This window comes from Heteronotia binoei, chromosome 4 (assembly GCF_032191835.1).
Source record: "Heteronotia binoei isolate CCM8104 ecotype False Entrance Well chromosome 4, APGP_CSIRO_Hbin_v1, whole genome shotgun sequence".
NCBI classification, from domain to species: Eukaryota; Metazoa; Chordata; class Lepidosauria; order Squamata; family Gekkonidae; genus Heteronotia; species Heteronotia binoei.
Genome location: NC_083226.1, coordinates 135,800,416 through 135,827,979, shown reverse-complemented (window position 1 = coordinate 135,827,979; position 27,564 = coordinate 135,800,416). Strand labels below are relative to the sequence as shown.

Sequence of the window (27,564 nt, the reverse complement as noted above, 5' to 3'; positions counted from 1 at the left end):
GGCGGCAGTGGGGGAGGGAGGGTGGGAGGCGAGGCAAGCGGAGTGCGGTGCTAAGGGAAGGAGGAGGGTGGTGACGGGGGTGGGTGAGAGGTGAGGCAAGCAGAGTGCGGCAATGGCTTCCAGCACCGCGAAGAGAGGGAGGAGGGTGGTGGCAGCGGGGGGGGGGGCGAGGTGAGGCAAGTGGAGCATGGCGCTGGCTTCCAGCGCTGTGGAGGGAAGGAGGAGGGCGGCAGGGGGAGGCACCCCAGTGGGAGCTGGCGCTCTAGGCCATCGCCTAGTTCACCAACTCCCACTTGGCGGCCCTGGTAGGAGATTGCTGTTCTCTGTTTTTTTTCCCATTTTCTTCTGGCAGTTGGAAGAACAGTGTACTATGAGTATTTAAAATAAACAATTTAAAATATTAAACATATTGATAGCAATCTTAGTTATACCACATGAGGTCACTTTTATTATGGAAACAATGAATAATGAACATTTCTTGTATCCTTTTTGGTGGGGACAAATGATTTGATTATCTATTTCAGTCTATTCCCTTTAGATTGCACTGGCTCAGTAGATTCTTTCAGATGGAGAGCTGATACAGGAGCTAGGGCCTTTAGTCTTTTTTTAAATTAAAGGCTTAACAAACAAACTCGTTTTACTATAAAGATTTTCCACATTGCAATTTTTCTTTGAAAACTAGCCAGTATCTTTTAGGGAATCCTTTTATTTTCATGTTTGCTTGTGAGCCAATTGTACCAATCTTTGTGAATACATGTCAAAGTGTCTGAATAAGAAAGTGATGAAAATCAAGCCCAAATTGCCCAAAATGCAGTGTTTTTGATTTTGAAAACTCTTTGGTTACTCTTCCTTTTGCTTGTTTCAGAGCTGGGATAACCTATCCAGTCATCTCTGCACATATTTGTCAGACTGATTGTTCATCAGCAGCTGTGGTACATGGAGAGGGAAGCCATTTTACTTGTATGTTTATATAATAATGGTAACTCTTGAGTATAATTACTATACATTTGATAGAAATATTTTAAAAATAGAACATAGATATTTACATAGATATGGGATCTATAGAACATAGATATTTACTTAGATATGGGATCTATGTTATACTCTGTACCAACTCTACAACAAAAAGGGCTTTTAAAAATGAAAGCTGGGAACTTGTACATCATGGCAATAGATTATTGTAATGTTATTGCAGTAAGTCCATTACAATTTTTTTAAATCATGAAAAAAGTCATCTAGTGGCTGGAGTGGACTGAAGCAAGAAAATGGCATTATTATGATTAGGACTGCAAAAATACATGCTTTCCTACCCTCATGGTACTCAAAGGCTGCAGTCCTAAAATAAATATCATACCAAATCTGTTTTGAGAACAGTTGCTGTAGATCAGGAGGAAACAGAAAAACAGGACAATTAATTATCATATGGCAGTGTGTGGAGATCCTAAGATTGTCTGGCAGCCAGAAGTTCTAGCTCTTTTAGGATTATGCACCGCTTGGTGGTGAGTTAGATTTTTTTTTAAAACCCAAAGAGAAACCATGACAAAATAACGAACACAATTGTTAATTCATTTACATGAAACTTCAAAGCACTGATTATTATAATCCCATGCAACAATTAATATATCAAGGTAAATGCATGTAAATCATTTCCAAAACGCATCTAAGCACACACTTCATTAGAACAAATTGCTTAAAGTGCTTAGTGCTACAAAGTGCTTGTAGGTCAAAGTGCCTGTGCAGATTTTTCTTTCCAAAAGGAATGGATCCAAAGATTTCCCGACGTCTCATGTGGTATATGCAATTTTGTGCGGATGTAATCGGATTTACATGGCTAATACTACTCATCCTATTAGAACACGGGTGGCGGAACACCGTTCTCGGGTGAGAATGAAAAATCTTCAGGCTCCGTTAACTAATCACTATTTAGAGATGAATCATAGCATTGATGACATTAGATTCATTGTGCTATTTAAATATTCTGGCCGTATTGATGACTCTCTCAAGAAGTGTTTGCAGCGGAAAGAAACTTTTTGGATCTTCCAGTTAAAATCATTGGCCCCGAAAGGGTTAAATAACTGTATAAACTATTCATGCTATTTATAAAAATATGCTTGCAATTTTTGTAGTAATTGTTTGCGTTGTTTTCCTGGCTTTGGTTAAATCCTAAACAGGTGTGTTGGAAACCTTGGGGTTTTGTACCTTTAAATATTGCATCGGGTTTGATGTACGTTGCGGTAATACGCCTTAGGAATGATACTGCATGCTTGTATTAGCTTTAGTCTTTGCTAATTGTGGTAAGTTGTTTGTATTAATTGCCAGTATGAATTTTGTATTGTTAAGGAAACGTTACCCAAGATGCATTTGCTTGCTTTATGTAGCCATTGTGAAATACATCAATTTGGATATCCCTCTTTGATAAAGACAGTAAAAATGGTGCAACAAGCGTCCTGCTGGCTCCTGGCTCCGTCAGGGTCGTTGGGGAATCTTTGGATTCATTCCTTTTGGAAAGAAAAATCTGCACAGGCACTTTGATCTACAAGCACTTTGTAGCACGAAGCACTTTAAGCAGTTTGTTCTAATGAAGTGTGTGCTTAGATGCGTTTTGGAAATTATTTACATGTACTTACCTTGATATATTAATTGTTGTATTGGATTATAATAATCAGTGCTTTGAAGTTTCATACTTAAATAATTGTAAATTTTGTCACAGTTTCTCTTTGGCCGTTTTCCCACTAGCGTTTGCTCCGGCGTAGCGCCCCATTTACCTCCGGATCTTCTCTTGGATTTCGCACATGTTGCTCCGGCGCTGCGCTTTGCTCCGGCGCTTCAGGGATTTTACGCCGGAGTATGTTTTTCAGCAAGTTGCCGGAGTTTCCGAAAACCTCCGGATCCACTCCGGATCCACTCAGCGGAGTTTCCTGTGCGAAATCCATCCACGCCGGATCGACTGCTTTGGGGGCGTCACCCTCTCCCTTTCCGTCCTCCCACCCCATCCACCCGCTTGGCCAATCATCAGCATTTCGCGGCGCTTCCCCAAAGTGCCGGCACGGCCATTTTTTTTTTTAAACTTCACAGTTTTGCGTAATAGCGATATTTCGAAATTAACAAATAGAAAAAAAAACCCCTCCTGGAATAGCCTCAATTGGCACTTCAATTGGTTTCGTTAGAATTTTTTTTTATTATTATTGACTTTAGTTGCGTTATTCCGCTGTTGCGTTATCTCGATAATGCGAAAACGACCATTGCTGGGGGGGGGGGGGAATGTAGTGCCGGTGCGGGCCAGAGCGTCCATGTGTGTGTGTTTTAAGAAGGGAATGCCTCCCTCAGCTGTGCCACCAGGATTTCTGGACCTGCACAAAATCGCCATGTATAAAATGGGAAGTTGGAGTCCTGCATTCTTCTCCCTGGCTACATTCCGCTCGGTTAGAAAGTAGACGCGACCGAGCTCCTCACACGCGCCACAGAAGGGGAAGGAGAGAATGGAGTGGGGGGGGGGGAGCTCTGGCAGCAGGAATCAGTCAGGTCCCCGTTGCAAGCGCCAGCCGGGGAGGGGAAAGAGAGCGGAGGAAATTTGGGGGGGGGGGATCTAGTGCTTCAGAATTTGGGGGGGGGGGAATCTAGTGCTAGGATTCTCCACTGTGAATGCTTCCGTTAATACATAAAGGGCTGTGGAGGATTCTACAGCTGCAGCCAATCCATAAGCAGCAGCAGCACACGTGATGCGGTTTGTCCAAGAAATGAAGGGGAGGCAGCAGCTCGATGTTACGTTAGTACGTTAGTACGTCATTACGCAACCAGACTTGCGCTTAAAAAAAAAATGATTGACAGGGCATCGGACTCAAGCCGATGCCAGTGGGAAAACGATTTGAGCCGGGGCTTCAGGGAAGGCGACTCCGCAAAGAGTCACTAGTGGGAAAACGAGAAAAATGCTCTGGACATAATTGCGCCGCGGAAAAAGGGGAGCAAACGCTAAGTGCGAAAACGGCCTTTGGGTTTTCATTCTCTCCGTGATTCTCTCTATTGTAATTCTAGACTTTTTTTTAAGGCAAGAGACATTTAAGAGGTGGTTTGCCATTGCCGGTCTCTGCATCATGCCCCTACTATTTCTTGGAGGTTGCTCATCCAAGATTGGATGCTTTGCTTCTAAGATCTGACCCTGCTTTGCTTCTGAGATCTGACAAGATTGGGCTAGCCTGGAATATCCAGTTAGGGCAATTAAGTGACAATGTCATGTAGCTGTTCCTCAAAATATTGCTGCAGAAAGGAAGCCATCCATGTAGAAACAACCTGGGTATCCTGCATGTGGTTCCGATTAAGGGACTAGACATGATGGCATCTACTGGTCTGACCTGTGGATGTCACCATCATCTTAAAGCCTATAGTAGACTGAGGCAGTTTTATTCCCCCAAAACCTTTTCAAGTGTTGAAGCAGCAGGCAGGGTTTAGCTGTTTTGGCACTGGAAAAAATGTGGAAGGGAATAAGAGTGCCTCAGCCCACCACACTGATTGGACCGTTGTGACATTTTCAAATCATTTTAAAATTGTGACAGCATTCACTGGTTGGACCCACAGACACAATCATATCTAGTTTGCCTAAGATCCTTTCCTTCTATCCCAGGCAGCACTCATGACATTAGTTGACTATGTGTCGTCCAGCACACCATCACGACAAAACACATTTTATATTTATCAGTGAAAAGATTACTTCCCTAAATTCTTAGTCAGGAAACTTGTTGATATCCTCAGTAAAGGACACCCTCTGCATTCAAAGATGGATAACATAATATGACGTTGAAGAAGTTACAGATTCCTTTTACTGTTGTTACAGGTTTAGATTCTGGGATGACTGAATTTCTGGAGACATCAGAAAAGAATGTAGGCCTGCTACCATTTTTCTCTTTGTAAATGCTTCACATTAATTACATCTTATGGAACATATTTTCCTCTGGAAATATAAAAACACATTTTTCCCTGAAAAGTCATTGCTTCTGATGAAATGTCACCTCTAGTGATTCTGTAGTCCCTCTGTAATTAATCATACATGAGAGGAAGAATTGCATGCAGGTCTCTATTTGGATGAACATTTTTTAAATGAAGAATTCCTTACCTATCTCTTTCTAAACTTGTCCCTGAGCACTTTCCCAGGTTGATTATTTCAAAGGATCTTTAAGTCTGCACACTTCCAAGAAGAGAAACTTTGTACTTCCAACTTGCTGGTAACATCAGAGGAAGCTTTAGCAGGGATCTGCCACAGGAGTCCCAAACTGAGTCAGAGCCCTGCCCAAACAAGAGGAACAGGTTGCTGTTTCCATGCTCTTTTTGTCCAGTGGATTGAGACCCATTCACCCCTCTCCCTTTGAGTCAGCTGATTGTGGATTATAAGGTCTCTTATGAGAAAAGTCCCACTTTTCAATTCTTTGTCTTCACTGCCATCCAGGGCTTGACATGACATGCTTCTGGCCCTTTCTAGGCTCAGCAACACATGAAGCTGTGATTGCCTGGTGACATAAGGATATTATTCATTGGCCCAGATTAAGACAAGGAGAGCAGCTTTGCTTCTTCATATTTTAGAGTATTTTTTAAAGGCAGAGGTCTATAAATGTGACCCTGATAAAGGTATTCATGGTTTTAGGTATACCACCAAGCATGCCCTTGGGAACTTTACACATACAGTAGCCTTGATGCAGTCTGAAAGATAATAAATAATAATAAAAGATAATAAACTACCTGTAGCAGCAACATACTTCTATGCTACAAAATGAAATTCATATAAAAGTGGTATGGGTGGGAAAGAAAAGATGCAAATTGGCATATGTGCATGCCAGATCTTTTTCACTTTCAACTTCTTTTCTGATGAATCAAAGACCAGCTTGAGAGATGGTTGAATTTTTACAGGAACCTGACTGCTGATTCTTAACAATCTTAAAGATAGTTTTTTAAACAAAATTTGTTCAATCCATCCTTTGGAAACCATAAATTCTACTCCATCTCCCTGTTCCTGGGCCTTTTATTTTTATAATTCAGTTGTTGGCAGTTTCATTTATTGATTTGTACACAGATCTCATTTGATTAGGGTTTTAAAACACTTGTTTGAAAGGCTAATTGTGGCTTAAGGTATGATGGCTTGTGTCCATGGAAGGATTTATGTGTGCATAAGGGGACACTGCTGATTCCTCTCTGTTGCAACACGCTCCCCCGCATGCTGTTGTTTGGGGTCTTCTGTTGCCCAGGAACAGTATTTTTTTTGGTGGGGGGGAGTTGAGATGCTATGCGCCGCAGACAGAAATACTTTCTGTCCATGGAAACCTTCTGATGAATCCAAGCCAATGGGTTTTATTGACTGATTAATTCTTCTCTATATCCTTTAGTACTGAGTCACAAAATGTGATATGTGTAGATACACTGGTGTTAGATTGCTGTAAATGTGTGTTTGTAGCTGCCTTTGAAGATTGTTGCAAAGCTTCAAATAGTGCAGAATGTTGCAGTGAAATTGCTAATGGTATGGATTATACAATTAATTTCCTACCAGTTCTATACTAATTGTGTTGGATGCAAATTCAGACCGATTCCACACTACCCTTATCCTGCTCTCATGCTCCTCTTCTCTGTGGGACTTCTGTCGAATTTCACATTAGCTGCTCCGGGGCTGCAAGTTCTCGCTCTGCCTCTTTTGCACAGCAAACAGAAACCAGTTTTTAGGGGATCTTGTTTGCTACGCAAAAGAGGCGGAGCGAGTTGCAGCCCCAGGGCAGCTAGTATGAAATCTGACAGAAGCCCCGCAGAGGAGAGGAGAGTGAGAGCGGCATAAGGCTAGTGGGGAATTGGTATCAGAGTGCTAGTTCTTAATTTTAAATTCCTGAATAACTGAGAACCAGAGTAACCCAACAATCATCTTCTCCTGTATGAACCTGCCCACCATGTACAATCAGGATCATAACCTCTGTTTTGTGTGTCCAAACTTCTGAAAGAAAGCTAGTGAGGGCCTCTATTATGGTGGTGGCTTTGCTGTGGAATGCTCTCCCCACAACAGTTTTACCCCAGAGAGAGTAGGACTCTTGAGGCACTATGATGCCATAGGATATAGGGGACAATAGCTCTGGGAACCACCCCTTTTCCCTAGAGCCTAAAACCAAGAGGGAGACTTCATCTTGGATGCGAACCATATCCTACCAGCTTCCCACAAAAAATTAAATCTCAATATATGCCGTTTTAGGTGAGGAAATTAGCGGTCCTGTGTGAAATATGCAGCCCAGCCTAGGACTTGCTCAGTGAGATCAGTCCATCCAGACTCGTCACACCAGAATAGTCAAGGCCAGGGCTTTTTTTTGTAGCAGGAACTCCTTTGAATATTAGGCCACACCCCCTTGATGTAGCCAGTCCTCTAAGATCTTACAGTAGGCCCTGTAGGAAGAGCCCTGTAAACTCCTGGAGGATTGGCTACATCAGGGAGATGTGGCCTAATAAAGGAGTTCCTGCTACAACAAAAAGCCCTGATCAAGGCTTTTTGAGACATTGCCAACCTTTCAAAACAGTTCAGTCAACGTCCTCAGATATCTAGTCCATTAATCTAACTTCCTTTCTGATGTAATCACAAAGATTGACCCATTTTATCAAAATTAGCATTGCCTTGGATTATCTTCTGGTGAGGAAAATCTTGTGCCCCCAAAACTATCACAAAACTCCCACCTAAAGGCAGAAAATGGGATAAACTTCTAGCCAGGTTTTTATGTTAGATTCCTCCTCGAGACTTCTCCTACACTGCCAAGACAAGAAGTGCAATTACAAACAGGTGGAGTATGCCATATCTTTTCTCTCTCTTCTTTCAGCACCTGATGCTCCACCCAGCTACCACCTACTCCCACGCCCTTCTCTATCTGACTTCTCCCCAGTGCTGCCTTCAAATGGTGCTGCATTACTTGTGCTCTCACCTTGTTTTCTCAACTCATGTTATTGACTTTGTTGAATTGTTTCATTTCTCTTTTTATGTTTAATTTTTCTGCATTTATTTTATAAAAGAAAAACAATGTTCTGATTCTATAATGTATTTTTATGCTCTTGTTGTAAGCCACTTCAAACATAGTGGAAAATATGACAAATAAGTATCCTAAATGAATGTCTTTATCTTTTGGATAAAGCAGGGTGCGTTCCAGTGTCAAAAACTTGTAACTAAACATAAAGACCATTAAAAAATCTAGAATAAGTGCTACTTTAAATGCCAGCTAAGAACTGTATATATTTATGTTAGCATTTTTTTTTTTAGGTTCTGCAGATATTAAATGTTGACTCTTCAGAGACGTGCCTGTGTTCTGGTACAGATACAGTAGAAGTAGGAAGAGATTCAGTACTAAGATGTACAGAGATATCAGGCATTTTTCAAAGTATCACAATGACAAACAAGAAGGATATGATTAGAAATGATCAAGCTCCTGAAATATTCGCATCTGATTTAACTGAAAACAGAATCATGGCTGAACCATCTCAAGTTAAAGGTGTAAGAGAGAAACTCAGTGATTTTGACTCTCAGATGGTAAGCCCTGCGGCTGACATGCTGGAATACCAGATTTATGTTTATAATATGGATATGGATGCTTCTGCAAATGAGGAAAGCAATGCCCTGCCAGTTGAGCTTCTAACAGCAGTGAACTCTATGTCAGGATCTTTAGTAGGGTCTGATGACCAAGCAGTGGAAAAGAAAAGTGTGCACAGCACTGGAAAGAAACAATCGATACTGGACCAAACAGATGATTGCTTACAAACAGCAGACACCAATTCCAAGCCTAAATTACATTTGGAACAGCATGAAGCAACAGAAATTTCAATGATAACTAAGTCATCATGTCATTCAGAGGTGGGTGATATCAATTTTCAATTTATATTGACATTTTAATGTTTCTCTTAAACCATCTTATGGGCCAATTTTCTTCTCAGTCATGTTGTTTTGTTTATAATATTCTCAGGTCAACGACGTCTACTTTAATTACCTTGTCTTATTGTTGTTTAAAGATGTGTACTGTCCTATAAGAGATCAGCTACTTTCTTAGCATAAGCATATTAACTTCTTTTCTGGTCTTTGTATATTTTAAAATATTATCTGTTTATGATTCTATTATCATTGTAGTGTCTGAACAACTCTAAAAGGTATAAAATAGAACAATACTCTATTGTCATCATTAGTTAACATAGACATAAGATTGTGCATATTTGCATATGTGTTTCTGAAATGAGTCTCTGTATATGAAAGTTGTGTCTTCACTGCTAATGGATAAGCTGATTGCAGAAAGGATGCTTTGTGAACAGTTTGTGAAATTAACACTGCAGATAGAAGCAATTAAAATGTCAGAACTGGGGATGGAATTTCCAGGGTTCCATTGGTTCTTCTGTATATGTTTGTTTAAATTTTTGGATGGTCTGTATCTCTATGGTCCAGGCCAGAGATATTATATATTTTTAAAAATCCATACACACACATTGTCAGGCTATAGAAGATATGTAAAACCCCCTCCTCCATCCCAGTTAAAAGTTGATTCTGTCACCCAACATTAACCCAGACAGAAGGACCTATAGATCCTTTGGCAGGATTTCTGCCTGAGACCTCTGCCAGAGTTTAAAATGATGGACTGGGTAGCCCAGTGGTCTGAAGTGGTATTAGTTTCAAATACTCATATGTTAATAATTCCAGAAGTGTTGCAGCAAAAAGAGACAGGATTCTTGTGATACCCTTTAGACTCAGCAATGTATTCATATAGGTTTTTGTGGATGAGATCTCACTTCTGCAGATACTAGAAGTGGATATTTATTTTTCATTAATGCTTTGTAGGAGGCTTGGAAGGCCCAGAAAGGAGGAGGTACATAGTACCAGAGGCTACAAAAAGGCACAAAACTGTAGGGTTTGTCCTGTTTGCCCTATGTAGAGAACTGAAGGGCATTGTTGGCATTTAATGTCCTATATAATGTTGGAATATGAACAAGTGAATGAGCCTGAGATGGTGTAGGTCTAGTGATAGTGTTGTCTAGGTCTATATGGCAACAAAGTTGACACTTGGGTTTATTGCAAACTCTGGTACCAGTGTCCATGTTCAAAATAGGTGTATTGTTGTGGGTGAGGAGTTGTTTGAGATTAGGGCATAAATGGCATTAACTAACGGCATTAACTACACCATCTCAGGCTCATTCACTTGTTTGTCTTCCAACATTATATATGCCATTAAATGCATATATAATATATATAAAGGTATATATAATGGCATTAAATGCCAACAATACCCTTCAGTTCTCTACATAAGCAAACAGGACAAACCCTACACCAAAGGATAAATGGACACAAATCTGACATCAGGAACTGACATTAGGAGAGCCAGTTTGGTGTAGTGGTTAAGTGTGCGGACTCTTATCTGGGAGAACCGGGTTTGATTCCCCACTCTTCCACTTGCACCTGCTAGCATGGCCTTGGGTCAGCCATAGCTCTGGCAGAGGTTGTCCTTGAAAGGGCAGCTGCTGTGAGAGCCCTCTCCGGCCCCACCCACCTCACAGGGTGTCTGTTGTGGGGGAGGAAGGTAAAGGAGATTGTGAGCTGCTCTGAGACTCTTTGGAGTGGAGGGCGGGATATAAATCCAATATCATCATCATCAACTACAAAACTGCGAAACCTGTAGGAGAATACTTTAACCCAGAACATTCAATGGGTGACCTCAAAGTAGCTGTTTTACTGCAAAGGAACTTCAAGAATAGAATGGGGAGGGAAACTGATGAATTACAAATTATTGTGAAACTTAGAACAAACACCTCCCCAGGACTGAACAGGGATATTGGTTTCTTATCTCATTACATATGCTAAACCCATTTTCACCAAGTGGATTTATACATCCACAGTATTCCAATGTATTTCTTTTTTAGAATAGTGTATCAGAATATTTTTTTTGTATTGACAAACTTAAATAAGGGATATTGGTTGTTTATCTCATTACATATACTAACCCCATCTTCTACTATATTCTAATGTATTCTTTTTTTGTATTGGCAAACTGAAATGATGTTTATAATGTATGCTACATGTTAATAAGTAGATTAGGTGGACAGGAACACCTCTGAGAAAAATGTTATCAGTTTAACCCAGACTGGAGGAGCAGTATAGCAATTAACATACTGCATTTATTGCTTTGTGACACTCTCACATCATTCTCCAATTTTGATATGTTGCTGCCTTTGTTTCTTCCCACACACTAATGCTATCCAGACCAAATGTTCTCTCAGTTTGTTAATTTCACTATTTTGCCATTGAATTCTAACTTTATATCATTTTGCATTCTTAACCACTGCTCACCAGCTATATGTAGCACTGCTCACTGTACCCCATTCAATTGTCTGATGAAGTATGCATGCATATGAAAGCTTATATTCTGAATAAAACTTTGTTGGTCTTAAAGGTGCTACTAGACTCCTACTTTGTTCTATTGCTTCAGACCATGGCTGCCAACTTGGATGTATGTACCTTAATGCTTGGGGCACCAAACTAGGGCTAATTGCTGTTCTGTGGAGTTCATAAGTGGTTGCCTATGCTTCTAGCTTGCCATTTCACTACTGGTTTAAATTTTAAAGTGTTTCCCAGGCTCATATGTGAAATACCAAATTGAATTGTAAAGGCGATTGCTGATTTGAGGTGTGCAGTAGGAAGGGGAGTAACTTCAAACATGGCCTAATAGGAATCAGGCTCAATTCTGTTATAACCTATGTAGCCTATCCTGGAAGTTCCTTGAATCTGATGTGGAGATTCTGTTGTTTGCAATTGGTTTGCATTTTTTTAAAAATAGAAGCTGGGTTTTGCAGAAGTACTGGTATGCTATACTGCTGCATACCAACTGTTTTAACAATTTCCTTTTGTAATTGCTTTCTGACAGCCTGACTGTAACCAGCATACCTACAAATTAGTCTTTTCAGAGGATCAGAGCATCATGTCTTATAACAAATCAACCATTTTAAATGAAACCAGTTCATCTGAACAAACTATTCAAGAAACTTTGCATACAGTAAGGAGATCAGCCAGGAAAAGAAGATACTTTACTCATGATTGTGTATATGCTACTTTGAATGGTCACAGATTTCTAGAAGGATTCCATCAAAAGAAACAAAGTTATAAGGCTCAAAAAAGACTCCCTGCTAAGAATTATGAGTATGATATGCAATTTGATTATGGCTAATGACGATAACACTGAAGATAATTTATCCTATATAAAACTGATATTCTGAAAACTACAATTCATAAAATCAAAGCTGGTCATTAGTATTGCTGTTTTTATATTTGTTGATCAATTTTAATAATTACTTTATATCTCAGACACAGTTAACTGAGAATTTCTTGCAAGATATAAATATTTCAAATAAATAAAATATTAATAGTTTGCAGAATATGAACAATGCACTCCTGAGCAGAGTCATACCTCTTAAACCCACTGAAATCAATGGCTGTAGAAGGTTGTAACTGTTTAGGAACTCACTGTCAATAGTTTTTATTTAAAATGTTAAATTGTAGAAACTTGATCATGTTGTTTTCATGTGGAGAAAATTATTTTGGTAATTTACAATCCTCTGTTGGCAGAGCATGTGAACCTGGCCTTAAAGATAAAAGACATTGGTGTTCACAACTGAGAATAGCATCATCTCATGGTTCGTCAGATATAAATGGCAGAGTTCAGCAAATGAGGAAAAGCCAGAGGATTGCCAAGAAAAGTTGTAAGTAATGCTTTTATAATTTATCCTTGCTGTCTGAAGTCCATAACTTTTCTCTTAATTTTTCACACTTTGGCAGAGTGCCTCTCATTCCTGTGACAATTTACAGCTTTAATGCAAAACTCTATATTGAGCCTGTTACCCTAACTGTTTGTGAGGGTCTCCCGAGTTTGTTGGGGGAATTAGCAAGGAAACCCAGACAATGTGGGAGGGGGTAACAGGCAGGATCTCCACCTAAGTTTACAAAGATCTTTCCCTCAGTAGAACTCTCAAATGAACCAGACCTTGATTAATGAAATGGTTTTTATTAAAGAAAAAGAACAACATCAGACTTATTAATTGAAGAGCACTCTATGAACACACATACAAGTTCAGAAAGTAAAGGTGGTAGCTTTATAGAGACAAAGAAGGTAACTTATTCTATGGGACTATATTTACCTATCCAAAGAACAGAGATCTTTGGATACAGGAAGAAGGATGAGCAAAATGAAGCAGCATTCCACTCGGATGTACACAGCCTGGCTGGGGATGTAAGTCAGGGGATGTCCAAACACACGTGCACACGCTATATTGGACAGAGGGTGGCTAATATAACTTTGAGCAATTACATGATTGCTTCTAGAACAATGCTGTGATGGTGTGACTGAAACAATGTATTTGAACCAGGGAAGCTTCATAACTTTCCCAGGGGTTCCAGATACAATGTAATATTCATATGAAAACGTCTGTTGTGTTTGGTGATCTGTAATAGACAGGACAATGCAACTATCACACAAAGGATTATGGGATTAAAATAGTTTTGACTATAGATTTACTTAATATAAACCAGGTAAAGGAAAATCAGGCAAGGTGGGGAAATGGGTTAGTTGTACTGCTTTTTCTGGAAAGTAATCTTTGGCATTGATGGATTTGAAAGAGGGACGAAAATTGCCAAAACCCAATCTTTTGCACCTTCAGAATCAGTTTCCCAGACAAGCCTCTGGCCAATATTTGATGACACACATTCCATGTGACTGTAGGATCTGTTTTGATCCTATTTTCAGACCAGGTGAAAGTCTAGAGGAGTGACCCTGTGAGATGTTAAGAGAGAAGGTTGCCTGCTGTCACCTCTTCCAAGGTACCAGACTGGTCCTTCAGGGGAGGAGGCCTAATAAGCCTCTAGAATGCTTTACTGTTCTGTAGGAAATTATTGCAGCCATAAGATTCATAGAGGCAAGAGAAAGCTTAAACTGGTTCTAACTGAAGACCAATGCAAGGGACAAGTTTTTACTTCTGCAGTTCACAACAATAGCCTGACATATCCCCCTCACATCCAAAAGCTAAACCATCCTGAATCCTAGTACTACTTGAAGCTGAATCACGGTATGTGTTTCCTACTGGGTTTGATCGTACTTCCTCAATTTCTATGTCTGCCCTTAGAGCCACTTCTCAACTACTTTAAAGAGATAACATGAACCACATTCTTTTCTTAAAGTCCATGATAACTATTGGAACTGTACAAACACTTGACATACAGCAAGGATAGAACAAGTGTTTCCAGATTTCCTGTAGGTACATGCTGTAGTGAGACAAAGTTTACATATCTCAAAGTCCATGCAGCTGCTGCAAGGAATTTGGGCAAGGTGTGCATAGAATTCCATGCTAGGAAAATTCTCAGGTGTGCACAGGCCCAATTAGGATAGGGACTGTGATGCATGAGGAAAAGGGATTTTAGCATCCACCCCACGCCTTTCATGACCTAAAATAACCCCAGAGAAGCTAATATTTGCCCTTTTGGAGACACAAACATGTAGCCATAAGTACATGTAATTTTCTTCAATTGGCAACTAGCTCTATGGGGTTATTTCAGGTTGGGAAGATAGCATTCAAGTGTGGGGTACATATACATCTAAATCCCCTTTTTCTCATGTACAGTGGTTCCATTACAAATTAAGCCCACAAATACCTGGGAATTAAGTTTACAGCTGGGAATTTCTAGAACATGTCTGTACAAAATCCAGGTGGGAACACAAGAAGTTTATGATGTTGAATCAACTGTTAGTTGGGAATCTCCCTGCTGCATTCACTTGCATACAATTTAAAATGCCAAACATCACATTTTCAACTTGAAATATAAGTGCAAAGTGAAAACATTACATTATAAAGCTTTTAATTTCTTTCTTCTTGTTGTTGATACTATAAACTTTCAAGTTACAGGACCTGAGTCACTGTGAATTAATAGGTATATGCTGATGGATATATGTCAATATTTGCAAATTGCCATTCATTTGAAAGTGGCTTCTATGTTGTTGGGTTTTTATACTCTGCTGAAGATGTAAAGTTTTGTGCAATGATTTTCTCCTTTGTGGGGGAGTCATCAAAGCTGATTTGTGTTGGGATTAACTGGTATTGTTAGGCCAGTTCCCACTAGTTAGCAGAGTGCTTAAATAAAGCTGCAAACGCAGGAGTGTCACTTAGCTAGGTTACTCAGCTTACAGAGCTACACAGAGCCACGTTACAAGTTTAAAAAGAGAAAATACTCCTCTTTTTATTAGAGAAGTACACTTTGGATTGGAAAGAGTAGAGACAGGAGAGATTACTAACTTACTAGCAGATGGCAAGAGGTCCATCTGCCTCATGGTGCCGGGAGCAGATGGCATGTTGTCTCTCCTGGTGTGTACAGGTAGAAGGTCAGAAGCATTGTGTGAGAGAGGGAAGACGGAAGGAAGTTCCCTGAGAAAACAATCTACACTTCAGTGGGATAGAGGAAGAAGAGTATACATGTGGGAAGGAAGGGACAGTGTGACTATTTAGCTATCTACTCTGTTGCCACAATGTTTGGAGGTTGATACAGGGAACAGGACCTTCACTTCCAACAATTTGGTCACACTTCCTCTCACTCCAGGCACTGCAGACAGGTCTATGCAAGTTTGTGTGTAGGCTATGTTGGCTCAGAGCAAGGCTGACCCTGCAATTTCGATAGCCCTGTTGCTTGAGCCTAACTCTGCTTTCTTGGAGACTCTTGCCTTATAGGTATGGAAGATGGAAAGGTCCATCCCTTGTCTTAAAAAAAAAAGGGGGACCATTAAGACAAGCTTCTCCCAACTGAGGTTCCAGGCATCAGAGACTAGCTGACAGCAGATATCTCTGTAGCAGCATAAGGTGCTGTCAGTGCCGGCTAAAGTTGCCAGGCCTGTGTTGTAAAATACCTGGAAACTCTGGGGGTAGATTTGGGAGAGGGCAGGGTTTGGGGAGGGGAGGGGCCTCAGCAGGGTACAATGCGATAGATTCCATCCTTCAAAGCAGCCATTTTCTCCAGGGGAATTGATCTCTGCCAGATGGAGATCAGTTGTAAAAGCAGCAGATCTCCAGGCCCCAGCAGACCCAAAGCTTCAGAGCATTCTACAGCCAACCCCCAACTGCACAGGATAAGCCTGGCAGAGATCTACCAGGTCCAAGCCTAAATTTGCTCTCTTGGTGCCTCTTACCTTGTTGGTATGGAAGATCGAAAGGCCTCGAGGAAGGGCCCCATTACTGGCCTTAGAGTCATGCTGGCCTTTCTGTGGCTATGAGTACCTGGCTGTGGCTGATGATCTCACCTATAAGGATGTTAGCACCGGGTACATCAAGAACTTTTGAGAGTTAGTCAAAAGAGATATTCTCGTTCTCCCTCACCACCCATGTCAGGCTTGGGTTCAGGGGTGGAGGAACATCTTTCTACCATAGGGTCTATGGCAACTAGCTCTGATAAATAGGAAGGGGAATGGTCTGGAAATTCTTCTAGGCCTTTCCAGTTTGAATATTTCCATATTTTTTTTAAAAAAAAGAAAGAAAAAAATGTCTTTTCCTTCTCTTAACTGACAATTGGATACAACAGAAATACCTAGATCACAGGCTTCAACCAGTTTAGATACTAGAGGTTTTAAGAGACCATCCAAAGTGTCCTCCTCGGTTTGCCCATTCCCTGAATTATTTGATTCTGCAGCTTGCCCATTCCCTGAATTATTTGATTATGTGATAAAGGCAGAATGGGCAGTACCAGGCAAAGGCACTTTTTCACAGCCATTAAAAAAAAAAGGTCTTCACCTTTCCAGCAGGCAACATGGAAGACTTAAGGTCCCACTGCTAGGTGCTCTGGTAGTACATTCAGGAGCAGCTTTGCCTAAGGATGTTGACAATGCATTTAAGGATTCAGTGGAGGAGGAGGAGGAGGAGGCTAATGAGATGGCCCTTGGGAATACCTTGAAGCAGACTCTCTGACAATCTGAGCTCCTAGCATACTCTCAAATTTCATCACGCTCATCATGGTTGGGCCGATAACCTCCTTCACTGACTCCTTAATGCTTAAGAGGTTTATCCTAAATATTAGGGCTGTAAAAGGCTAATAAAGGGCTGTAAAATTTACAATAGACACATCCCAAGAGACCATGCAGTTCAGTATCAGAGCACAGGCCACAAATATGGTGGTTAGAAGAAACCTATGACTAAAGCATTGGAAGGTGGACCCTATGTCTATTTCAGATTTATCCACATTAAAACAAGGAAACATAAAATGGGAGCAAAGGGATTTTAGGAACTCCTGCACCTTTGGCTATAGGTCTAGATTACAGCAGAGACAGTTCTCTCCTAACAAACAGGACAGGAACCAACAAAACAAAGGCCAGCCACCTGACTATATGGTTGGGGGTCAACTCTAGCAAGTTCTCCACATCTGGATGGAGTCTGTGACAGCCCAGTGGGTACTCTCCATCATCTGGAAGAGACACAGGATACAGCCCGCCTCCCCGCTTCTGTGCTTCCCCTCTTCCCAAGACAGAACAGATACACTTTTCATTTTTCTTCTGTTGTGACCTATTCAGCATTTAGTGAACATAAGAGCAGTGGAACTGGTGCCCTTGGAACAGCATTTCCATGGGATTTATTCCATTCTATTTGTAGTCCCAAAAAGATCCGGGGACTTGAAAGCAATTCTAAATGACAAAAAGTTGAACCTTCTGTACCCATGTACAGAAGAGCTGGTTGAAATCACTTCACCGCATTCTGCAGAATATTCAGCAGAAAAATCACATGATGTCCTTAGATCTTTGAGATGCTTAGCTGCATATTTCACCATCCAGACAGTTCTTCCCTTTTTGATGTTTAAGGCTAGCATTTCCAATAAAAGGCCTTACCCTTTGGGCTAGTGTCATTTCTGAGGGTGCTTACCAAGGTCCTGGTAGTTCTAATAGCCTACCTACGATCTGGACAATACCTTCCGCAGAGCCAAGGAGACAGATGAGGTGAGCAAGTCCACTATGCAGTCTCTTCAGGCATACAGCTGCTCGATCAATGCAAAAAACAAAAGTCACCTCACACTCTCCAGGGACATAGTCCACTTAGGGTTTAGGATTCAGACAAGGATGGCCAAAATGTTTCTACCTGCAAAGAAGCAGATAAAATTGTTGGAAGGTGAAAGAAATCCAGCAGAGGTCGGTAGACCTAATGCACTGGTTGGCAGTACTGGAGCTGATGATCAGTGTTCCCTCTAAACTTCAGAATCTTATGAGCAAAAATTCTGCTTTGGGAGCTACTGATATTAAAGTTGTGAGCTACTGCATAAGTTATTGTGCTCTGGGGTCATCCTTCCTGAGCTAGGACAAAAGTGTGTGAGCTGGAGGCTAAAAATTAGAAGGAACACTGCTGATTATGTAGTCCATAGATTCCCCGGGCCTGCTTCCACACTAGGCCTTTACAATTGAATCTTTTTTTTTTATCAAAATGACACACACACAAAGAAAGCACAAATAAGATACTGCTCCCCCTGAAAGAAGTCACTAAGATAGTGGTCTGCATGACCAAATCTGACAAGGAGAGTGAGTTTCCTGCAGTCTCTTTACCTGATAGTAACTGCAGACACCAGCAGAAGGGGCTGGAAAATACACTGCAAGGATTAGATGGTCCAGGGCAGATGGAACCCATTGAAGAAATGAACAATATGAACTGGTTGGAACTTGAGGGCAATCAGACTAGCACTGATTGCCTTCCAGAACCTATAGAGGAACAATTATGTAGTAGTGTACATAGTCAGTATATGACCAAGGTGCACATCTGCATTGGAGTTTGTGATGGTTAGACTTACTTAAACTGACATTATAAAGACTGTGTCTTTAAGAAGAATAAGGACTACGTCATTAAGAGAAGTACACATTTGCACTGACAGAGAACTTTGTTTTGGATGTATTTGATTGAATATGTGAGGAGATATATGTAATAATTGGTAAGATAGTGTTATGAAGGATATGGAAAATTGATTAAGAATTATATAAAATAACAGTTTAAAGTGAGTGCGTCACTTTAAATTGTATACAGAGTGTTTTCCTGTTGTTTTCAACCTGCTTGCTGTGGTTTCCTGCAGTGTTGCAACAAACTAGATATGTGCAGGGCTCTGAGCCTTTGCTTAAATAGGACTGTGCAGATTAGGCTAAAGGATTTTCTGTCTTTGTCTCACAGCTAGGGTTGCCAACTCCAATTCAAGAAATATCTGGGGACTTTGGGGGTGGAGCCAGGAGACATTGGGGTGGAGCCAAGATCAAGGCTGTGACAAGCATAATTGAACTCCAAAGAAAGTTCCGGCCATCACATTTAAAGGGTCGGCACACCTTTTCAATTCCTTCCTTCCATAGGAAATAATGAAGGATAGGCGCACCTTCTTTTGGGGCTCATAGAATTGGACCCCCTGGTCCAATCTTTTTGAAACTTGGGGGGTATTTTGGGGAGAGGCTATACTGAAAATTTGGTGCCTCTACCCCAAAAAACAGCCCCCACAGAGCCCCAGATACCCGCAGATCAATTCTCCATGATTTTCTATGGGAATAAATCTCCATAGGAATAATAGAGTTCCCAGCAGACATTTCCCTCCCCTCCCCCCACTTTCTGATGACCCTGAAGCGGGGGAGGGTCTCCAAACCGAGGGATCCCCTGCCCCCACCTGGGGATTGGCAACTCTACTCACAGCCTCCAGGTTAAAAGGTCTCAAAATCCTTCATTGCCTTATGGATTAAACCATGTATTCAAAAGGCACATGAAGTGCAAGGTCTGGGACCTCCAAAGGATGTTACAGCCCTCTCCACCAGATCTGCAGCAATATCAGCAACCTTTTCCACAAGGGTTCTGGTAGAAGAAATCTGTAACCTGGTTCATCTTTTATATCTGTATGAGCAGGGGTCGTTTTTTAGAAAATTAGGTGGTGGAGCTCATCCAGGGATTGTTATGCAGCTGCACCTACTATTCAAAGGACAAGGTGGAAAGGAGGAGGTGGAAATCTCAGAAAGGTTCAGGAGCTGTTCTCCTGTGAGCTCCCGCTGAATCCGAGGTGTGTGTATGAGACACTATAGGTGGGACCAGTTAAAATCTGCAGAAGTTTCATCTGGTAGAAAGGTGTGCAAAATAGTAGTGGAACAAAATATAAATAAAAATGAGGATCCCACATAGGCTGTAGCTTGGGCATGTAACTGGCTCAAATTACTTCCCCCACTGAAGTAGTACAAAACATTGGAATGTACCTGAAGGTTTCTTTTCTTCAATGGGGCAAAGTCATCCAAATCCCACTGTCTCTCGGCTTGACTTCGTGAATGAAGATTTAAGAAGGGTGCAGTAGTCCACGTCTGCTGCAGGCTCGCTGGTGGCTGACAAGACCAATGCGGGACAGGCAGATCCGGCCACAGTGGCTGCAGGGAAAAGTCTGATTTGGGGTTGGTGCTGTAGCAGTGCGATTCTTCCTCAATCTCCTTTTGTCCTCAAGACCAGCTATGTGTGCGTTCTCAAAGGAAGAGACAGCCTGGTGGATGGTGTGCCTCCATGCTTTGCGATCTGAGGCTAGGTCAGACCACTGGTGATGGTTGATGCGACAGGTGCCAAGGGATTTCTTCAAGGAGTCCTTGTACCTCTTCTTTGGTGCCCCTCTATTTCGATGGCCGGTGGAAAGTTCGCCATACAGAGCAATCTTGGGAAAGCGGTGGTTTTCCATCCTAGAAATGCCCTGCCCAGCGCAGCTGCGTCTTCAACAGCAGTGCCTCGATGCTTGTAACCTCCGTCCTCTTGAGGACTTCAGTGTTGGTCACAAAGTCACTCCAGTGGATGTTGAGGATGGTGCGAAGGCAGCGCTGATGAAAGCGCTCAAGGAGTCGCAGGTGATAACGGTATAAAACCCACGATTCGGAGCCGTAGATGAGGGTTGTCATCACAACCGCTTTGTAAACATTGATCTTTGTGCCTTTTTTCAGATGCTTGTTGCTCCACACTCTTTTGTGCAGTCGGCCAAATGCACGGTTTGCCTTTGCCAGCCTGTTGTCAATCTCCTTGTCGATCTTGGCGTCTGAGGAGATGATGCACCCCAGGTAGCTGAACTGCTGGACTGTCTTCAGAACTGATTCACCCACAGTGATGCAGGGAGGGTGATAATCTTCCTGGGGTGCAGGCTGGTGGAGAACTTCTGTCTTCTTCAGACTAACTTCTAGGCCGAATAGCTTGGCAGCCTCTGCAAAGCAGGACGTCAGAGCTGATACCGAGTGGGAGACGAGTGCAGCATCATCAGCAAACAGTAGCTCTCAGATAAGTTTTTCCATTGTCTTGGAGTGAGCCTTTAGTCGCCTCAGGTTGAACAGGCTGCCATCGGTGCGATAGCGGATGTAGACACCATTGTCATCATCTAGATCTACTGCAGCTCTTTGAAGCATCATGCTAAAGAAGATCGTAAAGAGAGTTGGCGCGAGAACGCAGCCTTGCTTTACACCTGTGCCTATTGGGAAGGGCTCCGAGAGGTCGTTTCAGTGTCTGACTTGGCCTCGCTGGTCTTCATGTAGCTGGATGATCATGCTGAGGAACCTTGGGGGACATCCTAAACGTTCCAAGATTTGCCACAGGCCTTTCCTGCTAACGGTATCGAAAGCTTTGGTAAGGTCGACAAAAGTCACATACAGACCCTTGTTCTGTTCCCTGCATTTCTCTTGGAGCTGCCTGAGAACAAATACCATGTCGGTGGTGCTCCTGTTAGCTCTGAAGCCGCACTGGCTCTCTAGGAGGAGTTTTTCTGCAATGGTGGGCACCAGTCTGTTCAGGAGTATTCTGGCAAGGATTTTGCCTGCGATGGAGAGCAGGGTTATCCCCCGGTAGTTGGAGCAGTCTGACTTTCCCCCTTTGTTCTTGCGTAGAGTAATGATGATTGCATCGCGGAAGTCCTGTGGTAGTTTGCCTTGTTCCCAGCAGGTGACAAGTACTTTGTGAAGTGTGTTATGTAGTACTGTGCCCCCATGCTTCCAGATCTCTGGTGGGATTCCATCAACTCCCGCTGCCTTGCCACTTTTCAGTTGCTTGATGGCTTTAACAGTCTCTTCTAGGGTGGGGATCTCATCCAACTCTGTTTTCACTGGTTGAAGTGGGGTGAGGTGGATTGCTGAATCTTGAACTACGCGGTTGGCACTGAAGAGAACCTGAAAATACTCCGACCACTGGTTCAGTATGGATGCCTTGTTTGTGAGGAGCACTTGGCCGTCTGCACTACGCAAGGGACTCTGAGCCTGATATGATGGGCCATATACTGCCTTCAGGGCTTCGTAGAACCCTCTTAAATCACCAGTGTCTGCACACAGCTGGGTTCTCTCTGCCGGCTTGGTCCAGCACTCGTTCTGAATGTCTCAAAGCTTGCGCTGGAGGTTGCTACATGCAGTGCGAAAGATTGCTTTTTTCCCGGGACAGGAGGGCTGAGCAAGATGTGCTTGGTAGGCAGATCTCTTTTTCGCTAGTAATTCTTGGATCTCTTGATTGTTCTCGTCAAACCAGTTCTTGTTCTTCCTTGTGGAGAACCCGAGGACTTCTTCAGAGATCAACAGGATGGTAGTTTTTAGGTGTTCCCAGAGTGCTTCTGGAGAAGGGTCTTTGGGGCAACTGGGGTCCTCAATTCTTGACTGGAGTTTTGCCTGGAAGGCAGCTTTAACTTCGGCTGACTGAAGGCTGCCAACCTGAAGCTTCCTCTGAGGGATACCTCCTCTCCTGGGTGTGGGTTTAAAGTGAAGACGGAGATTGCAGCGTACAAGACGATGATCCATATGACATTCCGCACTGGGCATTACTCGGGTGTGTAAGACATCTCGAAGGTCTCTCTGGTGCACCAGAATGTAGTCGATAAGGTGCCAGTGCTTGGACCGTGGGTGCATCCAGGTTGTCTTCAGGCTGTTCTTCTGCTGAAAGATAGTGTTGGTGATGGTGAGCTGGTGCTCCGTGCAGAATTCTAGCAGGAGGCGCCCATTATCATTGCAGTTGCAAATGCCGTGTTTGCTAAGTACTCCTTTCCAGGCTTCCGCGTCTTTACCTACTCTGGCATTGAAGTCGCCAAGGATGATCACCTTGTCCTCTGTAGGGATCTTCCATACGAGGTTGCATAGATCACATAGAACTTGTTCTTTTCTGCAGGATCTGCTTGAAGGGTTGGGGCATACACACTGAAGAGTGTTGCATGCTGCTTGTTTTGAAGTGGGAGGCGCATGGACATGATGCGATCTGAGTGACCTGTTGGCAGGTTTTCGAGTTTGGAGGCAGTGGAGTTCGTGACCATGAAGCCAACGCCAGAAAGGCGGCTCTCAGCCTTTGACTTACCCGACCAGTAGAGGGTATAGCCAGCACCATGTTCCTGAAGACTACCTTCCTCAGGGAAACGGACCTCACTGAGAGCTGCTATGTCAATATTCAACCTGAGAAGTTCGTGGGCAACTAGAGCAGAGCGTCGTTCAGGGTGGTCACTGTATACTGTGTTAAGCATGGTTCTGATGTTCCAACACGCATGCTTTAGTCTTTGCACACTTTGTGAGGCAGGTGCATGCCTTTTCTTTGATGTTATTTTTTGACCACAAGTAAGGATGCCCGTTGACCGCGGCTAGCCAACTGGGGGGGGGGGGAGACGAGCTTTGTTTAGGTCATCTTTTCTAGGCCCCTCTCCGTGCAGAGCAAGCAGTGCTGTCCCTAGATAAGGCTGCTTGGTCGTTCAGGGTGCTGCCGAAAAATGCTTTCGTCTCCGGGTCAGCATCAGGCGACCAATACCCTGAACCGCCTACATGCAGGATCGGGACTGCGGCTTCCAGTGGCGTCTTCCACCTGCCGTTTTGCCCCTTGCCTATCGCTGCAGGACTTGGTGTGTTGTGGGTTGTGGATGTGGATATGCCCTTCAGGCCTGCGCAGAGGAATTTTTAGGTGAAGCACAGTGTGTGCGGTACTGGCTCCACCCTTTCACCTTGGGGTCATCTGCCATGGCCCAGTAAGCTGGGACGCCAGCAGCGAGTCCTCCAGGTGGTAGGTGTTACATTAACGAGCTCTATCTGCCCGGGTTTGATGTTAGAGTTTTCCTTCTCTTGGCTGGCGAGTTGGTGAACCCAGCCTGCCCATCCGGTTATACCGCCGGACATTCGGTCGCACCATGACGTGGCAAACTCTGTGAGAAACGGGGGGGGGGGACCAGCTGGAAGGTGTTGCCACGGATGCAGTAATGCAGGAGAGGCCATTGCAGTGACCATCTGCCAGGCATAGCCAGACAGTGACCACACGGCGTTCACTACACCGGGAAAGGAGAGGCTATGTATTGCGCATACACTTTCCCTGGGGGGGGCAGGATACCCAAAAGGGAGCCCCCCCCCAATCCCACTGTAAAACAACAACAAAACCCCACAAAGCTAGTTGGACACAAAATCTGTTATGCAGCTGAGCTATACTAAGATTGGAGAGTCAGCCTTACTCTGAACCGATATAGTCTACACAAATTTGAATAGCCCTGCCTGGAGTCAAAGGAGGTGTGATATAACCAGTTTGGATGACTTTCGCCCCACTGAAGAGAAGAAGCCTTCAGGTAAGTTCCAATGTTTCATTTTTATATCAACTAAGTTATGATTTTATACAAATATGGTATAATACAGCAGAAGAAATGGAAGTGTCTGAAGAAATATATTTTGTTATCCATTTTGTTACTTTTTAAATATATAACTCACATTATCAGTAATCATAGGCATTAAAACAATAGGAATTTCATAATATAGAAATGAAGTTCAGTTTTTTACAAACATATTTTACTTCTGATGTCATTCCTTCAATCCTATGTAATTTTTAATTATCCAAGAAAACGTAACAAATAGTTTGTTGCATTTTTTAAATACTGAAATTACAGTAAGTCTCCTGCATGTGGCATAACTTATTTTGCCTCTCTCTGTGTTTAGCAGCTTAATTATCTGTGTTCTCAAGACCATGTGTATATGTCAACTGGAACAATAGTGGATTTAAATTGAAATTCTGTACAGTCATGCCATCAATTATGTTTTTGAAGTGTTCAGTTTTAATCAAATAAACCAGCAGATGAAGATTCCCATTAACAAAAGTTCTCTGTTTCAAACTTTTTAAAGCAGACCTTACCAGTTAGTCAACTATACTTGTTTCTTATTGAATCTTTTGTTTATGTGTCTCAGGGAAGCAAACCACTTTTAAGAATTATTTCAATGACTCATCATTTAATTACATATCACTTTCAAGTATTAACAGAAGAGACATTTTTGGTCAGACACTATTGCATAGAGCTGTTATAGATGGTGACCTAGATCGTATACGTGCAGTGATAAAAGCTGGCGCAGTTGTAAATGCTAAAGACTATGCAGGTAAGATCTACTTTAATGTAAGGGTTAAAAAACATGCAATGTTTCATGCTAAAGATTGGATTGTACATATATATATTTGTACAGTCCAATTCTGAGCATGCTTATTTGACATAAATCCAATTTTGCCACAATGGTTATTGTACAAAGTGGTATGTAGGAGAGGGTGTCCACATGGATACCCCCCTCAGCCACTTTTCAAATTCCCATATAAAAAATAGAAAGATAGGTTTATTGTTTCCCCTCTCATTTAAATGGCAAAGCCCTGGGAAACTGTGACATTACGTGTTCAGAATGAGCACAACATCACATGTATATATACATTTAATCTGGAAGGTTTCTGCTTTCTGTACAGGGAAAAATTCCCATGTGGAAGTGGAACTAACCTTTGTTAAAATTCTTATTAATTTAATATAAATGAACAAACTAAGAAAAATGGCTCCAAGTGTAGATAGGTTTTCTCAACTTTTTACAAGCAGAAATTTCCCATTTAATTATGAAGCTACATCTGAAGAATTTGGCTAATACTTGCCATTGTTCAGCTATAACAAGGGTTTCACTGTAGACTTTTGTTAAATTGTTATGGGTCAAAATCTGGAAGTCCTACTTTTACAATCTATTCCTCTCTAGTATAGTTGGGGGAGGGGAGACACATGAAAATTTTTCCCACTATAAACATGATCTCAAATTAGAGGATCCATTTATTCATATTTTTCTCACATTAATGCACCATAATGCATACCCACATCTGTTACCAATAGCCCACCTGCTAAGATAAATCTAATGGCATGTCTCAGACACTCCTGGATGCTTGTCTGTTTGCCTGTTAAATAAAACATGCCCCTTACATCCCATTCTAATTAAGACTTCAGTTTGTTTAATTTTTATCCTGCCCTTTCCCCAAGGAGCTTATAGTATACATAGTTCAACTTGCCCAATGTACTTATAAGAGTCTTGTGAGGTAGGCTAGGTTGAGAAAGCATAGCTAGCTCTAGGTGTGCCCAGTAAACTTCATGGCACAGTGGGGATTTGAACCTAGGTCTCTTGGGTTTTAGTGCAACACTTTAACCTACACCACACTGGTCTTCCAGAGTTCTTCCAGTGTAACATCTGCAGTAATATTGCAATGGCAGCTGCTAGGGTGCCGCTCCACCTTCTTAGTAAGTAATCAGGAACAATGATTTCAGAAGTTATTGCAGTGCAGGAGCATTTGCCAGAAGCAGGGTTGGCTTGTTACCACATCAGTTGGTGCTAGATTGGCCCAAAGGTCTGTCCTGCTGGTGACTTGGGTTGTTTGTGCAGTTCTTAAATGAGATCCTAGTGTGATATTGTACAAACATTCTTCAAAACTAATGGAAACTGGTGAGAGGTATGTTAGGTCAACTAGAAACTCAGATCAACAGAAAATATCCTATAAAGCTTATATTATGAACTGTGCTTCATTTGAGAAAAAAATTGCCCATGTTTTCTTCAGGGTGGACTGCTCTACATGAAGCCAGTTTAGCTGGTTTTTTCGAAGCAACAAATGAACTTTTAAAAGCAGGTGCTGATGTTAACTGTAAAGGATATGAACAAGTAACACCATTACATGATGCAGTTAAAGAGGGTCACTACAAGGTAACATTTCTGTGTTTGAAAATGAAGTGCCATTTGTATTGTTTTTCAGTGTTTTTCAGTATATTCAGGGAACTGCAATGTATATCATTACTTACACTTGCTGTGATTAGTGACATCTGTATTCTTTTTAAAACTCACTCCATCATTGTCACTTGTTATTAATGCCTTGACCATTTTAAGCTGTTTTTCTGTGGAAATGAATGTTAAAAGACAGGGATCATTCCCCAGCCTTGCTGGTAACTTACCTTAATGGTACTGTCAGTGAGAAGGGCCCTGGGACATTCTCAGTTACTATTTCTCATCAGTGCTCAAGGTCTGCAATTTATCCATGGTCTTACCATGTGTTGTCAGAAAGGCACATGTACATGTTTCTCTGCAGGTGGCCCACTTTCCAGTTTGGCTTAAATTCATACTAGTATAGCCTGAATGTAAGGAAACTAAAATGCTTTTAGTTTGGCTGTGACATATGCAAATTGTTAAAAGGATTATTGACAGTGCTGAGGCTCTTGGTGCATGTTTGGAAGAAGTACTGAGAGAGTTTATTGAAGGAAATAAAACTTAAGTGGACACAGTAATAGGAATA

At 42.0% G+C, this 27,564-nt stretch overlaps 2 protein-coding genes across 2 annotated transcripts in view; both read left to right on the top strand.

The window, feature by feature from the left end:
* Positions 1-12,277, top strand: part of LOC132569594 (ankyrin repeat domain-containing protein 31-like) — a 29,063-nt gene extending 16,786 nt beyond the window's left edge. The window contains exons 5-8 of the mRNA XM_060235818.1: positions 866-960; positions 4,829-4,875; positions 8,261-8,848; positions 11,895-12,277. Coding sequence (XP_060091801.1) covers positions 866-960; positions 4,829-4,875; positions 8,261-8,848; positions 11,895-12,194 — 1,030 coding nt within the window. The 3' untranslated portion in view covers positions 12,195-12,277. The remainder of the gene's footprint in view (positions 1-865; positions 961-4,828; positions 4,876-8,260; positions 8,849-11,894) is intronic.
* A 393-nt stretch (positions 12,278-12,670) lies between these two features.
* Positions 12,671-27,564, top strand: part of LOC132570147 (ankyrin repeat domain-containing protein 31-like) — a 69,122-nt gene continuing 54,228 nt past the window's right edge. Inside the window, exons 1-3 of the mRNA XM_060236578.1 lie at positions 12,671-12,726; positions 25,182-25,367; positions 26,839-26,981. Coding sequence (XP_060092561.1) covers positions 12,693-12,726; positions 25,182-25,367; positions 26,839-26,981 — 363 coding nt within the window. The 5' untranslated portion in view covers positions 12,671-12,692. The remainder of the gene's footprint in view (positions 12,727-25,181; positions 25,368-26,838; positions 26,982-27,564) is intronic.